Below are 24,231 nucleotides of genomic sequence, written 5' to 3'. Positions count from 1 at the left end.
ACCAAATTAGAAGTAGAGATATTTCTCTGAATAAGCAAAAACTTTGGTTTGTTCCCTCAAAATCTGCCTAAGTTTTTCAGTCTGGGTCAAAAACATTGTCTTCCATAAAGCCACAGTTCAAGTGAGGCTAAAAACTACATAGCTACAGTAAGTCTGAAACCCGTCCTCTGTATGTATGTAGTTTTTTTTTTTTACAAGAATGGATTTTTATAAGTTTTCAAGTAGAGTTCATTGTGTCATGCATCATCACAAAGGGCTACCTGCTTAATGTGGTGTCGGTGTCTTATTTTTTGACAGAAGCTGCCTGTTTCATTACCTCGAGCCAAACCAACTCTTTCCCTCTGTCCCTCTTCTTCTCCTTGTCTCTCGCTCACAGGCATCTGCCTCATTAACCACCATCAGCATTTTGTTTGCTGTGTGGTGTGTGATTTGGATGTATTGGGAGTGAGGCAGGATGTGTGTCTGTGTGTGTGCAGGCAACTCTCATTAGGCTGAAAAACACTGACATTTTTGCCAGAATCCAGCTCAAATCTTCTCTTCCTTTATCTATCAAAGGCTCCCTGCAATCAACTCCCTGGTGTGTGTGTATGTATATTATCTATATATATATATATATATATATATATATATATATATATATATATATATATATATATATATGCACGTGTATGTGTGTGTGGTAGTGTAGTGGGAGACAGATGTTTGCTGATTCGACACGTTTGCACTGCAAACTCAGCCCAATTTAGCCAACAAAAAACACGATGCCACACACAGATGCTTATGGTGACAGCCCACTCTTAATTTTCTCTCCTTTTAATTCAAGCTCTCTTTGTCCCGTCCGTTTTTTTTTTTTTCCTTCTCCTACTCTTTCCTTCTCTGTGTGTGTCTTGTCCTGTCTTTCACACACATACACCAACCCAGCACTGTGTGCGATTACACGAGCGGCGTTTCAGCTGGGTGTTCTCCTGGAGTTGTTTTCCTTGTTACAGGCACCTCTGACTAAGTCTCAACTTTCACAGAAGACACTTTCTTCTGCCAAACTCACAAATGACGAACATTAAGCGCTTTAGGCTTCACTTGATGTTCCGTCTAATTACAATATATAGTGTACATTAAATACATTACAATGCAAATGTTCTGCTCAAACAAGATTAAACCCTACATAAATGGATGGGTTTTGGCATTTATTGCAATGCAATATGGCAGTCATTACAATATCTCCTCAGTGTTTCTATTTTACAATGTACAAACTAGATTAAAAAAAAAAGACCATAAATAAACAAAATGCTTCATGTAGCTAATTCTCAGCATCAAACAGGAGACATATACACATACACAGATGGACGTCTTTCTAATCTAAATGTTTAGTTCAACCGAAACAATAATTCATACAGGTAAAAAAAAAAAAAAAAAAAAAAAAGGAACAATAAAGACACAAGCAAATCATACAGTTTGTTAGTACAGTATGATCATCTAGTATGAAACTAGTAAGAGCTTGTAATAATACATTCTGTCCGGCTCTTCCCACTGTCTTTTGAGCAACTTTGCATATTCTAAATATTCAGATAGCTGAGTCTTGACAGGAGAGATTCCACGTTGTGTGCGATCAGGCAATGCGCACCACACATATGAACACCCACACAATCACCCACACGCACACGCAGACGTACGAGCAAACACAAAACACGTTTTATTCAAGTCAAGCCCGAAGCAGCGAAATGAAAAAAAAAAAAGTTGGAAGCCATTCTGCTTATGCACAGCTTTACATGTCAGCCTTCACGAAATTGATAATAAAATAGTGAAAAATTAAACTGGATAAGAAGATGAGGCTTCAGTCTGAGCTCCAGGTAGCTTAACGCTATTGGTGGCCACATCCAGATCATGTTTTTGTTTTAGAAAATTCCACAGAATGGAAGTTCACAAAAGTGCTGCTTTTCTGTCTCTCTCTTCTTGTCAGTTTGTATTTTTACTTTGCTCCACTCGCTGTATTTCCCACTGGTGAAAAGTCCCTCTAAAGTGCATGGATGAGGTAAATGAAATTCTTCTCAAAACAGGTTTGTATCCGTTATCTGGCTCAGACTGGAACCATCGTGTGTTGCATGTGCTGCATTTGAGACAACATTTCTTGCTGCACGCTAGAAATTAGTATGTCCTGGTGTGTCGGTGTGATTATTCCAAGTCTGTCCATCTCCCTGTGGGTGCAGAGGCAAATAAAGGTGTTCAGACAAACAAAGCCGCAACATCAGTTTTTTTTAAAGGTTACTGCAGGGCAGGATGTTTGTTATCATCACCAATTTCATGATTACAACAACCAACATTTCTGTCCAGTGCCATTTTAATGTTTTCCCATATGGAAAGCTTTTTAGGGTTCAGTGTCTTTTTAATGACAGAACTGAACCACTGCTTAGCCAGAAACTTTAAGATTAATTCCCCCGTCTACCAGTTCAACCACAACCATAATATCAACTTGTCTGAATAGCCAATGCCTGATATAGCTATAGACCTCCATTGTCATTCAGGACTATTAAAACAACAAAGCAAAGCAATGTTATCAAGAAAGCACATCCCTAAGCAAGCTCTGTGACATAAAAAGGAAAAGTTATTTTACACGAAGGATTAAGGGCACTGATAATGCACCGACCCTGTTGTGTTTTTAATAGATTATCAAGTCACAGCAGAGTTCAACAAGCTAGAGAAATGAACTGCTGCTGTTTTTCCACATAGAAATGTAATGAGCCAAAGCCGAAGTGACTAACTTTAATCTACCTTTACGTGTGAGGGTACACTTACTGGTGTGTGAGAGCCAGGAGGCTTTCGAGGCTAGTGTAACCTGCTGCTGCCAGGGTGTCCCTGTACCTCTCCAACCCGATGGACTGCAGCCACTCACACACTGACCACTCAGGTACACACACCTCCGGTAGGACTGACACACACACCTCTGGACCCACCCCTGGCTCCAGCATGGTGGGTGTGGGTCTGTAAACACAGAGAAGGCGAGAAAAGAAGTTGGTGGTGGCAATGTATGTAAATAGAAGTGTGAAATCATAAATGAATGAGCGCTAGGTATGTTAACCTACCAGTAGGTGTGGGTGTGAGTACACTTGTATTGTATTTGTTCCTGTATATTTCTATTTTTGGTTCTTTCTACATGTACAGTATGTACCTGTCCCCTCCGGTCCGACGCAGCGTGCCAGGGTTTCGGATGAGTTTATCCAGCATGTTGAGTATCTGGCTGAAGGAGGGTCTCTCCGCTCGCTCCCTCTCCCAACAATCCAACATGAGCTGGTGCAACACGACAGGACAGTCCATGGGAGCTGGCAGGCGGTAACCCTCTTCTATCGCTTTAATCACCTTCAGGATGGACAGAAACAGCTTTTATATTTTTAACAGGCTCGAACCAAAAGTTAGCTTTAGCAAAACATATTGGAAAATGCTCCACTTTGCCAAATACATACAAGCCTAGAGCCATGCTAGTGGCTCTGTGAGGAGGTATTTTAGCCTTTTGGGATTTTTGTTTACCATGTTCACCACCTTAGTTGCCATGTTAACACTTGCTAATTAAAACAAAACCCAAAATATAAATGCTGACCCGCACTACAGAGGAAGGCAAGGGATCATCAAAATTGGCAGGATTCATGTATGGCTGTCTAAAATTTCAAGGAGTTCAGGCATTACATAGTTTTTTAAGAAATTTTAGTTTGGACCAAAGTGGTGGACTGACCGAGCAAATGACCAACATTGCCGTCATTAGAGCCCCGCCACTACCATGCTGCAATCTGCAGGGCTCACAAGCAGTATTTCCTCTTGTAGTGTGGCTGCTGTGGCAGCTTTTTCCAATTCCATACTACCATGCTAATGGGTCCATACTATATACTTAATGTCACAGTATGGGGTAAGTGCAGTTATTATATAAATAAATCAATGTACTTTATGGTTTTCTGCAGGAAATGATGAAAATTATTTGCATGAATCAACCTCCTTTGAAAAGCCAAGCTAATTAAACTTCACCAAAAGAAAGCAAAACCTAATGCCTAACCTAAAGATTTATTACTTTCTTTCTGTTTTCCAAAATCTTTTCAGAGCCGTCTCACCACAATTTTAACGTTTTGCAGCTGTGAGCTGCTCCTCTGTTTCCTGTGTGCATTGCATTGTGGATCTGTGATGTGGTAAATTTTTCTAATATGAAAATATTACATATCCAAAACTTGCACTAGTATGTAGCATGGAGTTGGATCACAGCCCATGAGAAAAAAAATGCTTCACTTGTATTTAGATGTGAGGTGTTTTTAGAAGAGCATCTCAGTGTGTGCTAATTTTCCCCAGGAGAAACTAAATAAGATGGATAGAGAATAGAGAATGCCTCATCAGGAAAGTTTTCTTAGACTACACAAGTGCGGCAGATGAAATCAGTCATGTTTGAAAATTTCCATATGCCAGACTGGCTCTTTGACCTACTCAAACTTAACAAGCTTTGATAGCACAGTGATTGCAAATCTTCTCTGAAACTGGATTTGTGTCTCAGATCTCAGAAACTCTTCAGAACAACAAAATCACTCCTAAATTTATAAAGTGTGTGTGTGCTTAGCTGGAGGATAACACTAAGCTGCAATTTATTTTTCTCTCTCTTTTTTTTTTTTATAGTCTAAATATTTATCTTCAACAAAATGATTTGTGACTGGTGAACACAATCTTGACTTCCAGCACTTTATGTTTGTGATGTAAAGGCAAAAATTAGCAAATTTTTAAACGATGCAGAGGTCAAAGACTTTGGGTCAGAATTTAGTACATCACATTATTTTCCTTCAGAAGTCTTTTCTCAGAATAGCCTAAAGATGTGCTGCCACTCATTCACGTGTTCATCTGTTGAAATGAGTCCAATTTCTGGAGAGCACAAGAAAAAGTTCATTTGACTTCCCTAGAAAGGCACAGAACACAAATTATGTTTAAGGAGAATTTAAGAAGAAATTGATGTTAATGCTGGTGGTTGTCAAAGTGTTTAGACAGGAAATTTAAAACATAGTTTTTTTTTTAATTGGGCTTTCTTTTAACATTTTTTTTTTAAATAATAGAGTGTATGGGGGCGACCACATGAGCGATCAGACAGACAGCCTCTAAGCAAATCCCCACTGTGACCATATTATACAGTAGTGTGGCATTTATTTGGAGATGAAAATGAAGGCGAATCAGTTATTACTCATACTGGAAACATTCATTAGCTGTTAAGGTGCTGTTTCCTCATTTAACTTTAACCTACTGTGCATACCATATCTGCCTGCACGCTCTCAAACATTAAAATCATAAAACAATGCCCCGATGGATTCAGTTGTATGGTTGTTATCAGCGAAGCTGTGTCCTCTGAAGTGAGCAATGAAAGATGCTGTTATCGTTACCAGCAGTATGGCTAAAAAAATGAAAACCAACAAAGTACAAAAACAAAGAAACCCACCGTCATATCTGGCAGTGATCTGTCATCTGAATCGGATTCATTAATTTCTTAAATTCAAAAAACCTAACAACAGAGATTTGAACGTTTATCTCTTTTGTCTGAGGGCAACTCACAGGTTCCATAATGTAAAAATGACTCACATCCTGGTTGTTCATGTCCCAGTATGGTCTCTCCCCATATGAGACGACCTCCCACATCACGATACCGTAACTCCACACATCACTGGCCGTGGTGAACTTCCTGTAGGCTATAGCCTCTGGAGCCGTCCACCTGATGGGGATCTTTCCTCCTGGGGACAGGTAAGTTCCAGGGGTCTCCTGAAAAAATGAGAGAATGTCTTAATGGTTCAGTGAAAAATGTAATTTATTGATTTCAGTCATTGTCTCATTGATTGATTTACTGGTTCATTTATCTGATTAGAGAAAATAACTTCATTCATAACTTAAATCTTCAATTGGAATCCACAAATTTGACAAATTGTGTAATAAATATGCTTTTTATAGGTCACTGATCTAAAAAAATGAATAGTTGTGTATGTGCTCACACATACCCTTGCAGTGTAGGCGGCCTCTGGGTCGTCCTCCAGAACCCTGCTCAGGCCAAAGTCAGACACCTTACACACCAGGTTGCTGTTGACCAGGATGTTTCGAGCCGCCAGGTCTCTGTGAACGTAGCTCATGTCTGACAGGTACTTCATACCTGAGGCGATGCCACGCAGCATGCCGACCAGCTGGATCACTGTGAACTGGCCGTCATGTTTCTGAAACGTTGATAAAGACAGAAGAAGCAGGTCAACATGGACTCCTATGACTGTTGTGTGACTGGAACGTTGCTAAATTTATGTTTGCTCCATAACAGAAAAAGGCAGCATAACAAACATACACGAAGGAAAGCATCCAGGGATCCATTTTCCATGTATTCTGTGATGATCATCAACGGCTTGCCTAAGCAGGCATAGAATGAAAATATTAGGATCAATTACACTAGGCACATAATGTTAATACCTAAATACTACTACTACTTACACCTTGTGACGACACCCTCCAGCCTGATGATGTTCGGGTGGTCAAACTGTCCCATGATGGAGGCCTCAGACAGGAAGTCCCTCCTCTGTTTGTCAGAGTATCCTGCCTTCAGACTCTTAATGGCCACATAGATCTCCCTCTTTCCCTGAACACGCAGTCGACCGCTGCACACCTCCCCGAACTCTCCTACACACAAAAACCAAAGCAGCAAAGTCAGTGCCAAGTAAGCATTTGTGTGTGGGTTTTTGTGTGTGTGCGTGTGTGTAATCACTAATGCCAGACTTACCCACGCCAATAACCCTCTCGATATGAATACTGCTAACATCAATCTCCTTGGCAAACTCGTGGATGGCCTGGTCGGGATCTTCATAGGTGAACGGATCCACGTAGATCTTGACTCCTGCCATGGCAGAGAGGCAGGAGAGGAGAGGAAGCGAGGGAGGAGAAGAAGGGTTGCAGAGGAGGGTGAGAAATATGAGTTGTGTAACTGCTGCATATGTTATGTAAATGTCGTTGGCAGTGTGTGTGCAGGTGGACAAAAAGGTGGTGTTTTTAATGCATGTGTGTGTGTGTGTGTGTGTGCAGTCTACCTGGGTTAAGATGTTTCTCCTCCTCGGAGTCTTGCTTTGTTTTACTGTACTTGCTCCTCCTGATGAGACAGAAGAATTGATGGACGTTTAACACACAGACACACATAACAAGTGAGTGTGTCAGAGCGTTCCTGTAAACACTCATGTTTTTTGTGAATTTTCACAGTTAAGTGAGCTGACAAAAGGCCATATGTGTCACATTGTTTTTAAGTTTGTGTGTTTCTTTTCCAGTAGCGCTGTGCATTTGTTTTTTTTGTTGTTGTTTTTTTTTAGGATTTACCGCAATAGAAAGCGATGACAATGAGAACAGAGAGCAACGGGCTGCAGGGAAGACACAGAGCGAGCAGATGAAAGCATTTAAGGGAGAGAGGGAGGAGGGGCAACGCCTCAGGTAGCGCAAGATAAAAGGTGTTTTCCATTAAACAAAGAAACTGTCAAAAACATCTTTGTGGATGAGCAGGTGTGTGTGTGTGTGTGTGTGTGTGTGTTTGTGGGCATGCTTATCTATGTGTGCGCGCGCACATCAGTGGAAGCTGACGCACAATGCTTTGCTGCTGAAGAGACAGTAATGACAAGTCAGGGACAAAGGGATTATCACTGTCTCCACTCTAATCCCCTTTAAAAGCTCCAGGTAACACACACACACACATCATTTAGCCACACAATAACAGGGAACTGTGCGTTGTTTATGTGCACTGTGGCAGTTTTGGCTAAAGCAGTAGTTAAGATAGAGGCAGCACACATGCTAAAGTCATTGATGCACTAATGGGCATCACAAGCCCATTGGTGTCTATGCCTGCCTGTATGGATTGTTTTAAATGTGTGTATTTGTGTGTCTGTGTACCTGCGGCTAATGATGAAGACAGCTGCAGTTATCAGCAATAAAATTCCAACCCCGCTGACAGACAGCAGCAAGAAGGCTGAGTTAACTCCTTCTCCAATCAGAGGGAAGGGATCTAGCAGGGAAGGACACACAAGTCAGCAGCCAGAGAGTTAGGACTTTATGTAAACTTTATTGCATCCTCTAAAACTATATTATATTATAGTTGGAATACCTGAATTGGTGGAGAATTCATATGGCGCACTGAACTCTCCGTATCCAGCAGCTGTGCGGGCGCGTACATGAAACACGTACACAGTGAGGGGTTTCAGACCGGTGACATCAGCGCTGCGAGAGAAGGTCCTCATTATGCGGTAGGATCTCTCTCTCTGATCCTGATTAGATGGGACAAAAACAAGGGTCTCTTTTCAGTGCCCGAATGCAAATCCATCTTCACAATCAGCGAAATACAAACAGCACATCAGCATATTGACATTCCATACAGCTGCCAGAGCTGCATTAACCTGCGGGCAACTCACCTTTTCATAGAACTTGACCTCGTACTCCAGGATGACCCCATTGGGTCGATCCGGCTGTTGCCACGACAACGACAAGCTGTGCCTGGTGACATCGGTAGCTTGGATGGATGACACCAGGGAGGGAACTGAGAGGGAGGGAAAGATGAGGAGTGATAACTGAATAGTCACAACAGTGTGACATATTGTATAGTCTGTGATAATGCTTAGCAATAGTTCCACAGCCCTGTATGATATATATGGTGCCTGATAGTCCAAAATCCCCCCTGACCCTGTGCACCTGAGAACTGACCTAAATCTCATTCCTTCCTATTACACATAGACAAATCTCATTCTCCACTCTCTTTCTCCTTTTACATCCCTTCATTTCCCATCCTCTTATGGCGTTTATATGATGTCGGACCATATGGTGGCGCAGGTTGGACTTGACACATCCCAGACACGCTCTCATGCTGTGGACACACAGCTAAGTTATTTCCCTGAGGCACCTGGAACTAAGCAGGTGTGCTGGTTTCTAAATGCCACACTAAAGACTTAAAATAATGGCAGTTGCAAAGTAAGAGCATGCAAAAAAGAAGTGCACACTGAAAACTAATGGAGAGCATGTGTGAGGGTCGCCACGCTGCAGCCGACGCCTTCACAACTAAAATGAAACACACAATAAAATCTGGGTGATTTTTCAAACACTTCCGTGGTCAACAGCTGACATAAGGAAAAGCCTCACGTCAACAATTTTGCTGTTCAGTGTTTCAGTTTTCCTTTTTCATTTTTATCTACTTTCCCCTCAACTGGCTTTGTGTATTTGTATTTAAGTCAGTGATTTACATTTCCAAAGAATGCTTTCTGACATCCTCTTGAGAACCCCCCTATAATTAATTCAGCTGTTGTTAGGTGTAGGAGGACAGAGTAATAACTATGGCAACTATGACAGTGATAGTAAGAGCAAGACTCCAGTTAACAGAGAGCAAGAAAAGTATCTCAAAGCTGTGTTTCATGCTGTTGTTACTAGAGAAACTGGTAGCTCTGCCTGTTCTGATGATGGATGTGTCCTCGTATGATTGTTCAACATTAGTTTTCTTCTATTACAATCCCTTGTGGTTACAACAGTTGCACAGTTTGAAAGTAAATTTATTTTTAAAAAATCAATTTAAATGCAGACCTGTTTTTCAAACTAGATCGGCTTCACTTTCTTCATCTAATGTATTTGAATTTTCACAAAAAAATCTCCAGATTCTTAAGATGAAATGCCTTTTACTAGCTTTTCTGGACTATATTTTGAAAAGATGCCGAAATCGATCTTCGGCATCAAAAAATATTTGGAAATAACTGTTATATATGTAATATATATACTATATGTACTCCAAATAGTTTAGCTTCTATTTTAAAAGGAAATTACATTTATTATGTGACTGTGTAGCTACATGCAGAGCTTCTTATGATGCATCCATAGTTTCGAACATTACTCATGGGGCCTTTCCTCCCTGTGGGCCTACATGCACTGAACAGCAGTTTGCATTATGCTGACCCACTTACGCGACATCTATAAGCAGATTTTGTCTGCAACTGTCAATGATCTCAAAAATATATTTAATTACATGCAAACACTTCTCTCTTCTCACCAGCTTGGTTGGTGGTGACGGTGACAGCCACACTCTGGGCTGCACCTGCGCCGCTGGCCTGGGAAACCCCGTTGCGTGCGTGGATGATGAAGGTGTAGTGTGTGTGGGCCCTCAGCTCGCTCACCACTACCCTGGTGGTCTTCAGGCCTGTCTGGCCAGGAGAGAAGAGCACATCGGAACCACAGGCCAGGCATGACTGACTGCTGGAGATGGAGCCAGAGCTGAGTCCCGGGTAATCCCCAGGTACTGGTCTGCTCTGGAATACGCCTCTCCCTGACTGGACTTCAGATTCTACAATCCCCTGGTCTAACTGCATCCCCAGGCTGCTGTGCTGAACCTCTGGTTGGGAGCTGCTGTGATTCATAGGCAGGGCTCTACTGCTGGTCTGACTGTGGCTGCCTGTTTGACAGATGAGACACTCCAGGCTGTAGCTAGTGTCACTTCGTCCTCCCAACCGGCGTGGGGGGGCCCACTCCAAAACCACCGAAGTTTCATTCACAACTGAGATTAGCTGTTGCGGTGCTGAAGGTGGCTCTGAGGAACAGACAGTGGATACGGGGATAACCTTAAAGAGTGAACAAATGCAACCACGTATACATTCTGTAATGCACATAAGGGAGGTGGGACTAGTGGGGAGTCGTGGGGGGAGGCTGAGCTGTTGGCAAGGGTTGAAATGTACACATCTGGCAGCAGATTGAAAACCATACTGCTCAGAGATGTTTTTGATGGTTGGATGTTTTCCTCTGTGGCATTCCCTTTTTTGTGTGTATATGAGCCACTGTGTGTGTGTGTGTGTGTGTGTGTGTGTGTGTGTGTGTTTGTTTTCAATTTTCCCAGGCTTGGTAAACCATGTGCTGAATATAGGCATAATTAAGTTTATGACACACAGACCGAGGTCTCCAAATCTGTTACACAGAATATACTCACAGACTTAAAGAGAGAGATGGAGAGATAGAGAGAGAGGATATTTATTCACTTCTCACTGTCTTTAGTTATCGCTCCCAGACAGGATGTAGATGGTGGCTTAGTCATAAGTAATGGGATCATGAAATAGGGGTGGCATTCAGACAAATTTGTGTCTTCCATTGTTTGGTAGACATAGAGAGGTTGGGAAACAAAGACTAAGCCTTTTAGCTTCTATTTGCAAGCTATGCACCCACTTATTATGCATTGTTTTATCAGCATATTCGAATATGTGTAAGCTCTTACGGGTACAAGCCATGGAGGGAGGGTCACTGTTTGCACGGAAGAATCCAGAGTGGCAGTCGCAGACTGTTGCCCCATCTCTGAGCGAGTGGCTGTGTGGAGGACACTTGGAGCATCCTGCATCTGAAGACCTGGCCTTGTAGAAACCAACAGAACAGGCTGTAGAGAGACAAAAACAAACAGAAAGACAGATTTATAACCTCGCTTTAATAGCATCACTTTCCCTTCTGAAATAAAGGGCCTCTGGGGGTATTGTTCAGTGTTTTTCCCAGCTTTTTACAGAAAAATTAATCAATTCATTTTTAAAAACATTTTTTCCAATTTCACACTGCCCTACTGATAAAATGCTGAACAAACAATCTTGGTTTCAAATTATTCAAAAAACTGTATTTATGTTTTATAGAGTAGGTAATGCATTTATGACGTTTGATAGGCCCTAAGGATACACATGCATTTTTTGGTGAGAAACCATTGCCTGGGTACCTAAAATATATTATTAGATTTTATACATTGATATATATATGTGTGTGTGTGTGTGTGTGTGTGTGTGTGTAGCATGATGATAAGGGGTATTTTGACTTATTTTATCTCTGACACCTAACAGAACATGTACAGATCATCTCCCACTCAAACACACCAGAAACAGCAGAACAGCATACATGAAAACTCCAAGATGCCTGCAGCCCACACAAATGTAAGTGACATTTAAATATATAAAATAGGAGAAACAGAGGAAGAGAGAGGGTGAGAGAGAGAGAGAGACAGAGGGGGTGTGGAGGGAGAGAAATCGTCTCTCTGTATACCAAGGAGTTCATGCATTGACAGAGCAACAATACAATAAATGAGTGCATAATTATACCGCTTGACATCCACTGGTGAAGCAACAGAGATGGCATAGCATGGCTGGTTAGAGTGATTTTTTTCTCTCTTTAATTTCAGAAGGAAATCCTTTATTTGTTCCAACAGCAATCATTTTTCCAACACCTTTTTCATCATCACACCCTATTCATTCTCCTTCTTCAATTCCACCATCTTTCCTGATTCCCTCTTTTTTTCAACTCTTTCACATTTCCAAGGGAGATGAAGACATCCCAGTGGGAGTGGATAGGAATGTGGGAATGATCTGAGTGCATACGTGTGTGTGTGTGTGTTCAAGTGTGTCAATATGCTTTATGGCACCCTCATCAGCAGATGAGAGGGAGGAAGTCTCCTCTGTAATCTACTCACACCGACCATCCTGCCCCATCTGTGTGGGTCTCCATGGATTTGCTCTTTCACGCACTCATTTGCCCCCACCTTTCACATTTTTCACAACTTCCCTCATTTGCTCCCGCTGCACTTCCTCCTCGACCTCTACTTATTGGTCTTTGTGTGTCTGATAACTCTCTCACTCCGACTGAATCTCTGCATATCTCACCTCAAATCTCAGGCAAGCATTTTATGGCTGGATACAGTTACTGATAAAAATGAGGCCACACACAAGCCTGAAACCTGTAGGTGAAAACTGTAAATTCATAAACACGCTTAAAGATGATAAGAGTAGCTTTCATCTGGTCAATAACTCATCATATTGTGTCTGCTGATATCGTCAAATGCGCGATAAAATACAGTATTATCATCCCCATGCTGCTGTGCACATTCCTTTGTTTTTAATCATCAAAGTAGGTAAGATAGCCATGGACAGGAAGGACAGGGTCTTAGAGAGAGAGAGGTTGAGAGAGACAGAGAGAGAGAAAGAGAGAGAGAGAGACTAGCTAAAGATGTAAAGGTTGATTACAAGGCCCAACAAACTGCCAGGGAGGTGGACACTGCCTTTGTCTCTGTTCCACCAAATCCTCTCCATGTCTCCAACACAGGACAGAAAGGGAGGAGGACAAGAAAGAAAGGAAGAAAGAAAGAAAAGTATTTGAAGCCATAAACTTCCTTAAGCGCTCTCTCATGTCTCTATTCTCCCTGTTGTCAGTAGCCTTTTGTGTCTTTTTTAGTGCTGGTTTTGATGGGGGTGGGAGGGGGGGGGGAGTTTGAGTGTCACTGACCTGGAATGAGAGCTCACGAGAACGTCATTAACCCGACATTAACCCTACGCTACCAAGAGCTGTGCAAAGCATGAGCTCAACTGTTAAACTGGGAGGGATGCAGAAACATACCGATAAGATAAGGTGAAAGCTTTAAAAGATATGCATGTATGTGTATGGGCATGTTCCCATTGTGAGGGACCATAAACAACACTCTCATCAGCTGTTCAGCTGCATGAGACACATCAGAGAAAGTGACAAGTGAGTGTAAAGGTTGAGGAAGGTTGCCTGAGAGAAACACTGACAGAGTAGCAAGAAATAAAGAGGTAAAGAGAAAAAGACAGAGTGAGGAGGAGGAGGGAGAGACACGGAGGGGAAGGTGCCCTTTGATTACTATCAGCGTTGTCTGAATTTGCATATGTATTCTTCTGCTACCTAAAATGCAAATGCAGCTCATTGCAAATCCAACTAAGAGCCTCGTCAGGAGGCTGCGTGTGCGCATGTGTGCGTGTATTCTCCTTGACTCCGTGTTATCTGTCAGTATCCCTTGTTCCTTCCCAGCAGAGGGATGTGGATGGAGGAAGTACCCCTGACCGCTCCAGTCTGACACCTGTCCCTGTGACGGATGGAGGGAGGGACAGCTTGACGGATGGATGGACAGATTGATATACTGTCACATGAGAAGGCGGGGAACTATTAATCACAGGGGTCGTGCCCTGTTAATTAAAACCATCAGAAATGCTGGAGAGAAGACATCTTATCTTTTCCCCGTGTGTCTTCGGTAAAGGATTGCCAGTGCCCCTCAAATATTAAAATGACATTCCTGTGTAGTTTGGTGCCAAATTCATCTCATATCTTATATCTGTTCACTCATTTTGCATTTAAAACCTTAGGAATGTGCTGCAGGAAGCTGCAGCTTTAAGTTTGTTTAAATTTAAATACTTACAAAAAAGTGCTGCTTTGTAGAAAAATGCATGTGGATTTGCGTGTGTGTGTCAGCCCAAAGCCAACAGTGTGAACATTAGCATCTGAAAGGGGCTCTACAACAATAGCCCTCCTCCCCATCACACTCAGATCACCCCCTGCCACCAGCAGCAGCAGCAGCAGCAGCAGCAGCACCCCCATCCCCTGACCGTAGATCAGGGAGAAGAGTTAGAAAAGAGAAAGGAGGGATAATGAGAGCAAGACAGAGAGACAGTGAGGGAGAACGGGGATTGTTCCAGTGCCAGAGAGCTGCAGACGGACTGGTGGAGCTGGCAAACCTCTTCTACGTTAAGAACAACCTGGGAGAGTGAGACAATAGCACACACACACACACACACACACACACACAGAGGCCGAGATTGTGATGGCGGAATGCAAACCATTCACCCCACCTGGGTTTGGCTTGCTTCAGACAATCACTTGTGCTATTCGACTGTCTTTGCAGGCTTTGTCACCTGCACATATACAACACACACACACACAGACACATACACTCCTTCCTCTGTTTGCCCTGCCACACTCTTTTCTAGACATTCCTGGGCAGTCCTCCAAACTGTGAGTTTATGGGAGGGAGGGCTTTGTTAGGCAGAGATACAGTACTCATATGCACTCACACATACACACACACACACACACACACACACACACACACACACACAGACCCACACTAAATCAGCAATCCAACATGTCCAGAGTCCAGAAATGCGATGCAATAATTAGAGGAACTGAATACAGCGATTATGCACTCTTTCTATCACCCGCTCACTCTTTCTTTCTGTCATCTCTCTTTCAGTGTGCCTGTCTTTCCCTCTGCCTCTCTCCTCTCCCTCTTTTCATCCCTCTCGTTCAAATGCTTTCTGCTGTTGACGAGACACTGCAGGTGCGCTGGAGAGAAGCACAACCATGAAATCTCTCTGGACGGGGGGAACACAGAAACACACACACACACCAACATGCAATCACATGCACAGAAACATCCCAACCCTCCCAGGCAGTGAGCAGAACTGAGCAGAATCAGACGACAGAAAAAAGAAGCCAATGGAGAGACAGTGAAACAAAAAGCAGAGGGCTCCTCTTTCATTCCGCCTCTCCAGCCGTTCACATTTCAGATTCCCTCTGTTGTTTCTCCCCCATTCGCCTCTTGTCTCTCCTCCCTCGTTTCCGATCCTCTCAGACGGATCGCAGCTGTCAAACTTTTGACGTCTTCATCTACCTCGGTCATGACCCTGCACTCTGCAGCTAAACTCTCTCTATACGTGTGTGTGTGTGTGTGTGTGTGTAGCTGTCACTCAGAGTTTTTGACGTCTTCATCAGGCTCAGTCATGACCTCAGTCTTAACCAGGATTTAGAAAAGAGGGGGAGTTCCCTCTCACTTGTTTCTCTACTCGTCCCCTTTACACCCGATGAAGAACCCCCCAGCGGGGGAGGGGCGGCTGTGCATTGATGCCTTCTGCTGTCAGTGGCCTTCTTTCAATCCCCCTTGCGGCCCATTCAACATCTAATCCCTTCTTCCTCCTTAGAGCGTCACTTCTCATCCTCTGTGTCAACACTGAAAATGAACTTTTCACATTTTACCACTTTCTTCTCCTGTTTCAGTTCTGTTCAAAAGGATTTTTTGGGAAGTTAAAATGCCTTAATAATGCCAGAGTATTTCTGCAGAAGCAACAGGTGGATTTTGCACCTGGACTGTTAAATGTTAAATGATTTAACTCCAAAATGATCTGTAGTAAGTAGTAGTAGTAATCTATAGAAATCTATAACACGTACACAGTTATAATAAACTGTGACAACACATAAGAAGGAATTATATCCTAATACGCAGCTTTATGGTGTTTCACCCAAAAGGTCTGGACTTATGTGAGGTGTTTGAAGGATTCAGTTAAAGGAATAGTTTGACATTTTGGTAAATGTGTGCATTTGTTTTCTTGGCAAGAGTTTAGGTGAGAAGAGTGATACCATCTGTTCATTAAATATAAAACTAGAGCCTAGAGCTAGCTTAGCTTAGCACAAAGACTGCACTCCGGTGGAAACAGCTAGCCTGGCTTTGTCCAAAGCTAACAAAATCCTCAAAACTCACAAAGAAACATGCTACTTGTTTGTTTAATCTCTATGAAAATTAAGCGCAGAAATTAAAACTTTGTGTGTGCAACAGCTGGTCAGGAACAGTGACCTCATCCATTTTCATCTCACTCTCTAATAAGAATGAATAAGAATGAATAACAATGAGAATAAGCCTATTTTCCAAAATGCCGAACTATTCCTTTAAGTTCTTTGGTTCGTAAAGTGAGGGTGCGTTCACTAGCTTAGTCACTTTGTATATGTCTGTTATACTGACTGAACACATATGAGTCTAGAAGATCCAGAAAACTTCTGACCTTGGTGACAAAAAGAAAGACGGATCATCTAAATCTCCTCTTAAACCTATCTGCCTTTCCCCTCCATCCTGCTCTGCCCTCCCCCTTTCCTTCTCCCTGTGAATTTTGAACTTTAAATGGGAGAAGTGTTAAGGCATCTATCCAATACTGCAGGGTCAGAGTTTTCTCTGAGCAGCATTCGGTATTCATCCAGACTTTGATGGATTTCCACTGAGGCAGCTGAGCCCGGCCAACAACCTGACAAGCAGCGAGAGCGGGAAGACGGAGAAAAGAGCAGCAGATAGATAGATGGCACTTCACATCTGCTAGAGGTCCAACAGAGTCAAGGGTCTCTCCTAAATTTAGTTGAGGAGGAACATCTTTCAGGCTTCAGGGACCACCCCACAAAGCTCCTCCTCTTCTCAAACAAACAGGGCGAGTGAACTGAAGGTTTTAGAGAGCATTTTTCACACAGAATTTTGGCTACTGCTTTTTATATTGCAAAGGAAAAAAAGTTTTTTTCCTCTCTTTATCGCCAACTGGCACCAACTGCATCCCTCTCTTTATGTCCATCTCTCAGCCGTTCTATCTCTCAGCGTCTCTTCTTTTCTCTTTGAATTATGGGTCTGTTTGTTATACAATTAGCCTGCCGGGATGGCTTCATAAATAAAACTGAGGAAGCAGATCAGTGAGCCACTCTCCCTTGTCTCTCTACTGGTCTCTGTCCATCTGCGTGTGTGTGTGTGAGCGACCGTGCTGCGTGTTTGTTGTGTATATGAAAAGGGGAGTGAACACATGTTGTAAAGCCATGTCGCCACCAAGTCAGTTGTCCCCCGTTTAGCCCGCTTTCTCACACAAACACACGCACATTTAGTGGTCTTCACTATCATAACAGTCACTTCCAGACATTACACGTCATCCACACCACATGTACTGCATGTCGCTGAGAGGTGGGAACAGCTTGCATATTTGTTACCATAAAGTTCAGACCAGATATGTAAGTTATAGAAATGTGTTTTTGTCCAGATGGCTGTTGTTTTGTCAGCACAGCTCAAACTTCGACCTGAGAGCTTTTTCTAATACGAAAACAATTCTATTAGCAAATGATTCTGTTTACAACCTAGAGTTAGTTAAAGATGGCAAATCGAAATGATCAAGGGTACTGAATATAGATACATGTAATGTGGGGTTATTTGTCTAAAGAAGCTGAGAATATATATATATATTTGATTAATTATATATTAACTGCCCCTGCCACAGGCTGGCAATTTGTCCAGGGTGTACCCTGCCTTTTGCCCACCGTCAGCATGGACTGGCTGCAGCCTTCCCTAGATGTTTCCAGGATAAGCAGGAACTGTTACTGTTACATCCAAACAACTAATAAAACTGGATATTTTAAAATACTTGAACATTTTGAGAAATATGTTTTTAAGATTTCTTACAATAGTGTTAAAATGAGATCAGCCACAGTGTTGTTGAGGCTGCAGTCAGGAGAGTGTTAGCTCAGTTTAGCACAAAGACTGGAAACAGGGGTGGAGCAGCTAGCCCAGTCTCCTACCAGCTCATTCCAAACTAAAATTAAGTGTAAAAATGACATGTTGTGACTTTACAGGATGTGTTGGATTATTGGACTATTCCTTGACAGGGTGCAGTAACTTTCTGAGGCCTTGTCATCAGTGTGAGGTTGCCAGGCAACCAGCGGGGTGTCCATGAGATACGATGTGTTAATTAGTGAGCTTTAAAGGCACAGGTAGGCGGATTTTGTTACCTTTGAACAGAGTCATGACAGATGTGTCACTTCTTTTCTGTTTTAAAGCTAATCTGTCACCAGACTGCAGATTCACTTCTGATTGCCATGACCAGCAGTGATTTTTTCATCTGTATCTTTGAAAGACAAATGTCTGGGGGGTTTTTTTTTTCAACATGTTGAGTTATTTCTTTTAGGTGTCTGAGTATTTGCTATTGTCAGAAAATCATACCAGCCACCAAAAATTCCCTTCAAATAACTTTAACTATTTAAAAACACAGCTAGTTTATTGCAATATATTCCATAGTCTTGTTCTACCAACCTATTTCCAAGCTACATTTGCAGAGAAAACACTTCCTACAATTTCTTACGATTCTGCAATAGGCGGAATAAACATCAGCATTAATTATTTTGTTGTGGTGTAGTGGAATTAGCAACTGAAAAACATGTGAATGCCCTTTTTATATATGATTTCCTAACATAACCTTTGAAAATAATTAAAAACAATCCACAGATTGATCAAACAAGTGTTAATGACTACACAAACCAAATCTCTGTCAATGTTTTCCATCATTAGCAACGAACTCAATTAAGTTCAGCACAAATAATTCTTACTCATAGAGACATGGGACTTTGAAGTGGCAACACAAGGCAAGTAGAGAGATTATTCCGGGAGACCAAAATGAATGAGTCAGATCATCACAAAAGCAAACAACAAATTATTGCAAAGGATTTCTGGTGCACTCAGCATCACTTACCTTTACATGCTCCCCCCTTCTCTTCATACCCTGGGTTGCAGACACATCCACCAATAGGAACCAACCACTCTCCATCTGCACCGCAGTACATTTTAGGTTCCTCTCTCTCTTCTGATTGGTTGACACAAGACCCCCTGACCTCCACTAAGGAGGACGTATCAGCCCCAGTAACTGTGTCAGGAAAGGTTGCCAGGTTACGGATGGTGAGCGGGCAGGTTTTGTAGAAAACCCTGACAGAAACCAAAGCAATGCAGGCCCCAACGTCCTGAAAGGCCAGGTAGAAACCCTTCCGGGTCGTGACCTTAACATCTCGCACCTCAGTATTAAGTTTCATGATGCGGTCTCCCACATCAACCTGGATGGAAAAGAGAGAAGAGTTACATTAATGAAATGTGCAGTAAACTGTGTCAGCCCTTATTAATTCAATTTGCTTGTTCAACTCAATGCTGGGAGCTGCTATTGAACCATGGCTGATGTTCACATTTTCAGCATTTGGCTTTCATCCAGATTGACTTCTATTGATTACAATGGTAAAATAAGCTTTAATGCCTACAATGCTAAACTCAGGGGTAATTTTAGTAAGGTGCAAAAGCACCCTGCCAACATTACTGGGATAGTGGAATGATGATATATAAAAATAAAGGTGCTTGTAAGACACATATAAAAAATTACAGCAAGTGCCAGGGGAATTTATTTTCGAGACAAGAGCAAATTGCAGCGAGTGGAGGAGGGAAGCTGTTGCTTAGCGTTACCTGGGTGAAGCTCTCGTCTGCTGCCACAGTGTCCACCTTAATGAAGCTGCTCTCTTTGATGTAGCTTTCTCTGTCTTCGTTTGACTCGTGGTAGTACAAATTGAATGTCTCCTACAAGACAAAAGGTACAGGAAAAAAAACGGCGACTGAGGCGTCTATTTATCATCATCAACACTCATCTTTTCACTTAATATGATAATGAGTCATGGGGGGGGGGGTGAATAACCAGCAGCTGTAATATATAATAAAGCTCCATTAGCAGCCGTCTGTCCCTTGAATAATTATCTTAAAAGTTAAACAACACATTAAAGAAGTCATGCCTTCATTGGAAATCCTTGTTGTCATCTAATCTAGTTAAAACTCTCTACTGCACCCTAATCCTATAATGACCATAATGCTCTGTCAAGACAATGTAAGCATGTTTTCCTGTACCTTGCAGGTGCCGGTGACCCCTGGCAGGCTGTTGCAGTCTCTGAGGGTGAACTTGACTTCAACGTAGACTCGCTGAGCGCCAGACCGAGGGATCCAGTCTGTCCTCAGCCAGTTGTTTTGATTGGGCTCTAGGACGTTACACACTTGGTATGTTCTGATGGGGATGTTCTTCTCATCCATAATACTCACCTCTTCCCACTGCAAAAAACACACGTACAACTATATTACTACACTCCTCAGGGCACATTATGACTACACCTATTAATGCTTTGACTTGTTATTGACAAAGGAGGTATTTTTAGCACTATGGGTCACCACTTTACAACAGGCAGCAAATATATAGATCCTACTTTTGGGGCATCCACTGCTTGGTTGTTGCCAACAGTAGAAAAATCAACTCGCAGACAACTGAAACTTCACAGAAAATATTTTTTTTCCAGTTATGAAATTGTTTTGTGGAAAAGCACAAAGCAAAGTAGGGGCTTTGCTGGCAGCTCCAGATAATAATGTAATTCTAACAAAAAATGTTTTACTGTGAATACAGCACAGTAATAGTCTGAATTTGACAGCTAAACACAATGTCATCACACTATACTAAACTTTATCCCTAGTATGTAAAAGTCCCAACAAAGAAATACAGTTCCAGTACTGGTGACCATAAAAACATGCTCACTGGAGTATTCATCTTGGCTTTTTTTAAATCTACTTTTTTTAGATTTTTGTCCTCATAAATAGAGAAACAACATGATCATATACATTTCAGATGCTGGGAGCATTGTCTAACTCACTGCTGTCATTTGAAACCTCACAGGCTAACATTCATTCTCGCATCAATATTCTGCAGTGGACAGTGGTTCCGATTTGTTGTGACTCCAAGGTTTTTACAGGCACATTTCCATACGATTGAAACAGGCTCAACCTTCACTGCACCATCCATCTCAATGGAGTCGCCTATTTGCCTTGTACTGTGACCCTTCAGACGACCGCTGAGCCTCCCAACTCCAAATTGGCTTTTTATTGCCACTGAATAATAATCTGCACTCTCCCTACTATTTAGAGTTGTATACACACTAAATGTGCCGTGTCAAAAGAGAGAGAGAGAGAAAAAAAGGGAGAGTCAGAGAATGAGGGAACGGGTGTGTTTTGGAGAGGGGGGTGGGGGGGTCCTGTGTGTGAAAGTGTGCCTAATTGAGCCTGATCGATATGCCATCAGTCAATCTTATGGTTTAGTGATATTGTTTGTGACAGTATACCTTTATGCAGATATGCACAAAGACATTATAATGCCATGAATGTTTTATATGGTTAATGTTCATGTATGTTTGACCTTCATTAGTTTCAAGTACATTATCTTTGTTTGTGCACTAATCTTACAGTTTCTGTAATAAAATTTAATCCCCAGTGCATTTATGGTTAAATATATAATCTTTTACTGCCTTATTTTACAAGTTTAATATTTAAGCATTGGCTAATATGCTATTACCACACTTTTTTATCACTCTCAAATATCAACATTGGTATCGGGCTCATTATTCTTGTGTAACTGTGTCATTCCTGTACAGTGATGCACACCCGACCATCAGCGTGAGCACATAGTCACATCTTTATGTATTATGCGTGTGTGTTTATATGCTGCTGTACGTTTATATGTGTGTGCCTTTATGGGGTATGTGTGTATTGAGGAAGAGAGCTGTAAAAAAGCTGTCACTGGGTATGATGCATCCTTGTCTAGCCTCCTTTGGAGTCTTTGTCAGCACACAGAAATCACAGCTGTCAGAGAAGGAAAAAAAGCTTTGCACTTGCCCCAACCATACAGAAATAGTGTTTTGTCTTCATGTGTGTAGCTAAAGGATGCAGAAGGTGGGAGGGGGGTGCCTGTAATCAAAAGCTCAGTGCGTGAAGACCAGGACCCTGTCAATCAAGCTGCATGTGAGAGAATGAGTGCATGGTGACTGAAGAAATCAGAGTCAAGTTCACCAATAACTCTTAAACCAACAAAGAGGTGAGAGACACACAGCCAATGGTAGAGAGAGTGGAAGTGGGGACATGCAATATAAATGGAAGATCACAGTGTACCAATGAAAAAAAGTACAAAAAGCTGAGAGGATATGATTACACAGACAGTTCCAGGCTTTACTCTGGCAACTACATGGTAGTAAAAATCCCTAAAAAATGACACCCACCACCAAGCTGGTTTATGCTTTTTCTTGTGCCAAACGCAACGCCAGCACTCTCATGTTAGCACTTAGGCTTGGTGAACAACAGCACATTTCAAAATCTGTGGGATGATTATTTAGAGTTTCCAGACCGTGTGCACAAGTGTGTGCTTGTGTGTGTGTGTGTATGAGATGGAGAGGCAAAATGAGTCTGTGTTTCAAGGAGGGAACAGGTTGTAAACAATGTTTCTGTAAAACAAAACAAAAAAATGGTTCTTACTCACCCCTCCCTCTGAGGGACTGGCTGCCCATTTCAGCTCTCCTGGCACTGTCCTGGTATCCAGCAGGGTCACTACAACACACACACAAGCAAACACACACACACACACACACACACACACACACACACTGGGGTTTAAAAGCTGTCTGCAGCGTTTCAATAAAAAATAAATGAAATCTTACAGGTTTGCATTTGGAAGATCTAACCACACCACAGAATGACCACTAAACCTGGGACACATATGTAAAGAACAGGAAGACTACCTTACCCGACTGGACATAGTCAGCACTCAATCTTTACTCTTAATACTAATTGTCAGTTCTGTGATATAATATCAGATAGAGTACTGTGGCACTTCAGATTTTCTACTTCCAGGATTAATTTAAATGGGTAATGCGATTCATGCGTACAGCAAAAACCCATTTCTGAGGTTTAACTGTTTATGGATAAAAGAAAAGCGTTTCATCTGTAAGCTATAGCCCTTACATTTTCAAATAAACAAAAGCTTGTGGGCACAGCTCAGCGGTACACCAGGAGAAATCATAACAAAACAACGCAACTTTTTGGCTCTTCAAGTTTCACACATATCCACGTCTATCCTGGTCTTTACCATCCTAGGACGCACACGGAACGCACGCAGCGGCGTCTCTCCCCGCTTCCAGGAGCAGGAAACCAAAAACGTGTCCCGCAAACACACACACACACACACACACACACACACACACACACACAGTCACACACTCACAAACAGACACACATCCCAAGACGAATTTCTCTTTACTCACCCTCGTTGGGTGGATAAATCCTGGTCCTCGAACTTGAAACAATTGTTATTGTCCAGATGAAAGTAGAAAATATTCGCCCTAAATTCGCAGCCATGTGTGCCGTATGGAAGAGACTGTGCTCCCCGTTGGATCTGCGCGCTGGCTGAAGCGGCTCCATCCCGGTGGGAAAAGTGTGTGTGAATGAAACCGAGTGTGAAAGCGAGTTGGATGCAGCAGGATACTGGGGCGGTCTCTACCACTCAGATGCTTCTAATTCAAATGACATGAGCTAAATAACAAACACTACTGTGGTCCGCATTAGCAGCAATGTAATATCTCTAGAATCATTTTGTTAATATTGTCTAAGAAGGCCAATAGAAAAGGGATTTTGGATTAAGTGAATATTTGTATATCCCAGGGATTCTAACACATTGGACAGGGGGAAGCACAGCATCCCTTCCTACATATAACAGACTGGAATAACTTCATATTTATACAATAACTGTGATGTCCCACACAGACGCTCCATAATCCTGTGAACAACCACAGACAGACACTAAAATAAATAAATCAGATGCAGTTACTATAAGCTCTAGTCTTTTAGAAATTACACTGTTGGACATCAGAAGTGATATTTATTATCAAAAGGAAGCCAGCAGTCCAAATAAACAGCACAACATTATGTTTTAATAAAATCCTACAGCCTGTGACATTCATTTCAAAAATCTAAATTTTCCTAATACAGGA

The 24,231-nt window shown here is 42.1% G+C and overlaps 1 protein-coding gene across 1 annotated transcript; it reads right to left on the bottom strand.

The window, feature by feature from the left end:
• Window positions 1-1,466: 1,466 nt before the first annotated feature.
• Window positions 1,467-23,662, bottom strand: LOC113134296 (ephrin type-A receptor 4-A-like). Its single transcript, XM_026313596.1, has 19 exons — window positions 23,506-23,662; window positions 22,725-22,792; window positions 20,285-20,482; window positions 19,853-19,963; window positions 19,101-19,455; window positions 11,246-11,401; window positions 10,037-10,570; window positions 8,421-8,545; window positions 8,117-8,276; window positions 7,906-8,017; window positions 7,062-7,120; window positions 6,758-6,871; window positions 6,472-6,657; window positions 6,329-6,390; window positions 5,997-6,206; window positions 5,587-5,763; window positions 3,164-3,351; window positions 2,791-2,976; window positions 1,467-2,192 (listed from the first exon to the last, which is right to left on the bottom strand). Exons 1-19 carry the CDS (start codon window positions 23,660-23,662, stop codon window positions 2,075-2,077), a joined length of 3,276 nt encoding a protein of 1,091 aa, XP_026169381.1. The 3' UTR covers window positions 1,467-2,074.
• Window positions 23,663-24,231: the final 569 nt, after the last annotated feature.

This window comes from Mastacembelus armatus, chromosome 17, assembly GCF_900324485.2.
Source record: "Mastacembelus armatus chromosome 17, fMasArm1.2, whole genome shotgun sequence".
Taxonomy (NCBI): domain Eukaryota; kingdom Metazoa; phylum Chordata; class Actinopteri; order Synbranchiformes; family Mastacembelidae; genus Mastacembelus; species Mastacembelus armatus.
Note: the sequence above shows the minus strand (reverse complement) of the source record. Positions and strands in the feature narration are given on the sequence as shown.

Coding starts and splice junctions, on each gene's coding strand:
- LOC113134296 (XM_026313596.1), bottom strand. CDS start 23,662: ATGGAGCCGCTTCAGCCAGCGCGCAGATCCAACGGGGAGCACAGTCTC. Junction 8,018..8,116: donor TGAATTCTCCACCAATTCAG/GTATTCCAACTA, acceptor CTTCCCTGCTAG/ATCCCTTCCCTCTGATTGGA. Junction 7,121..7,905: donor GTCTTCATCATTAGCCGCAG/GTACACAGACAC, acceptor CTGTCTCATCAG/GAGGAGCAAGTACAGTAAAA.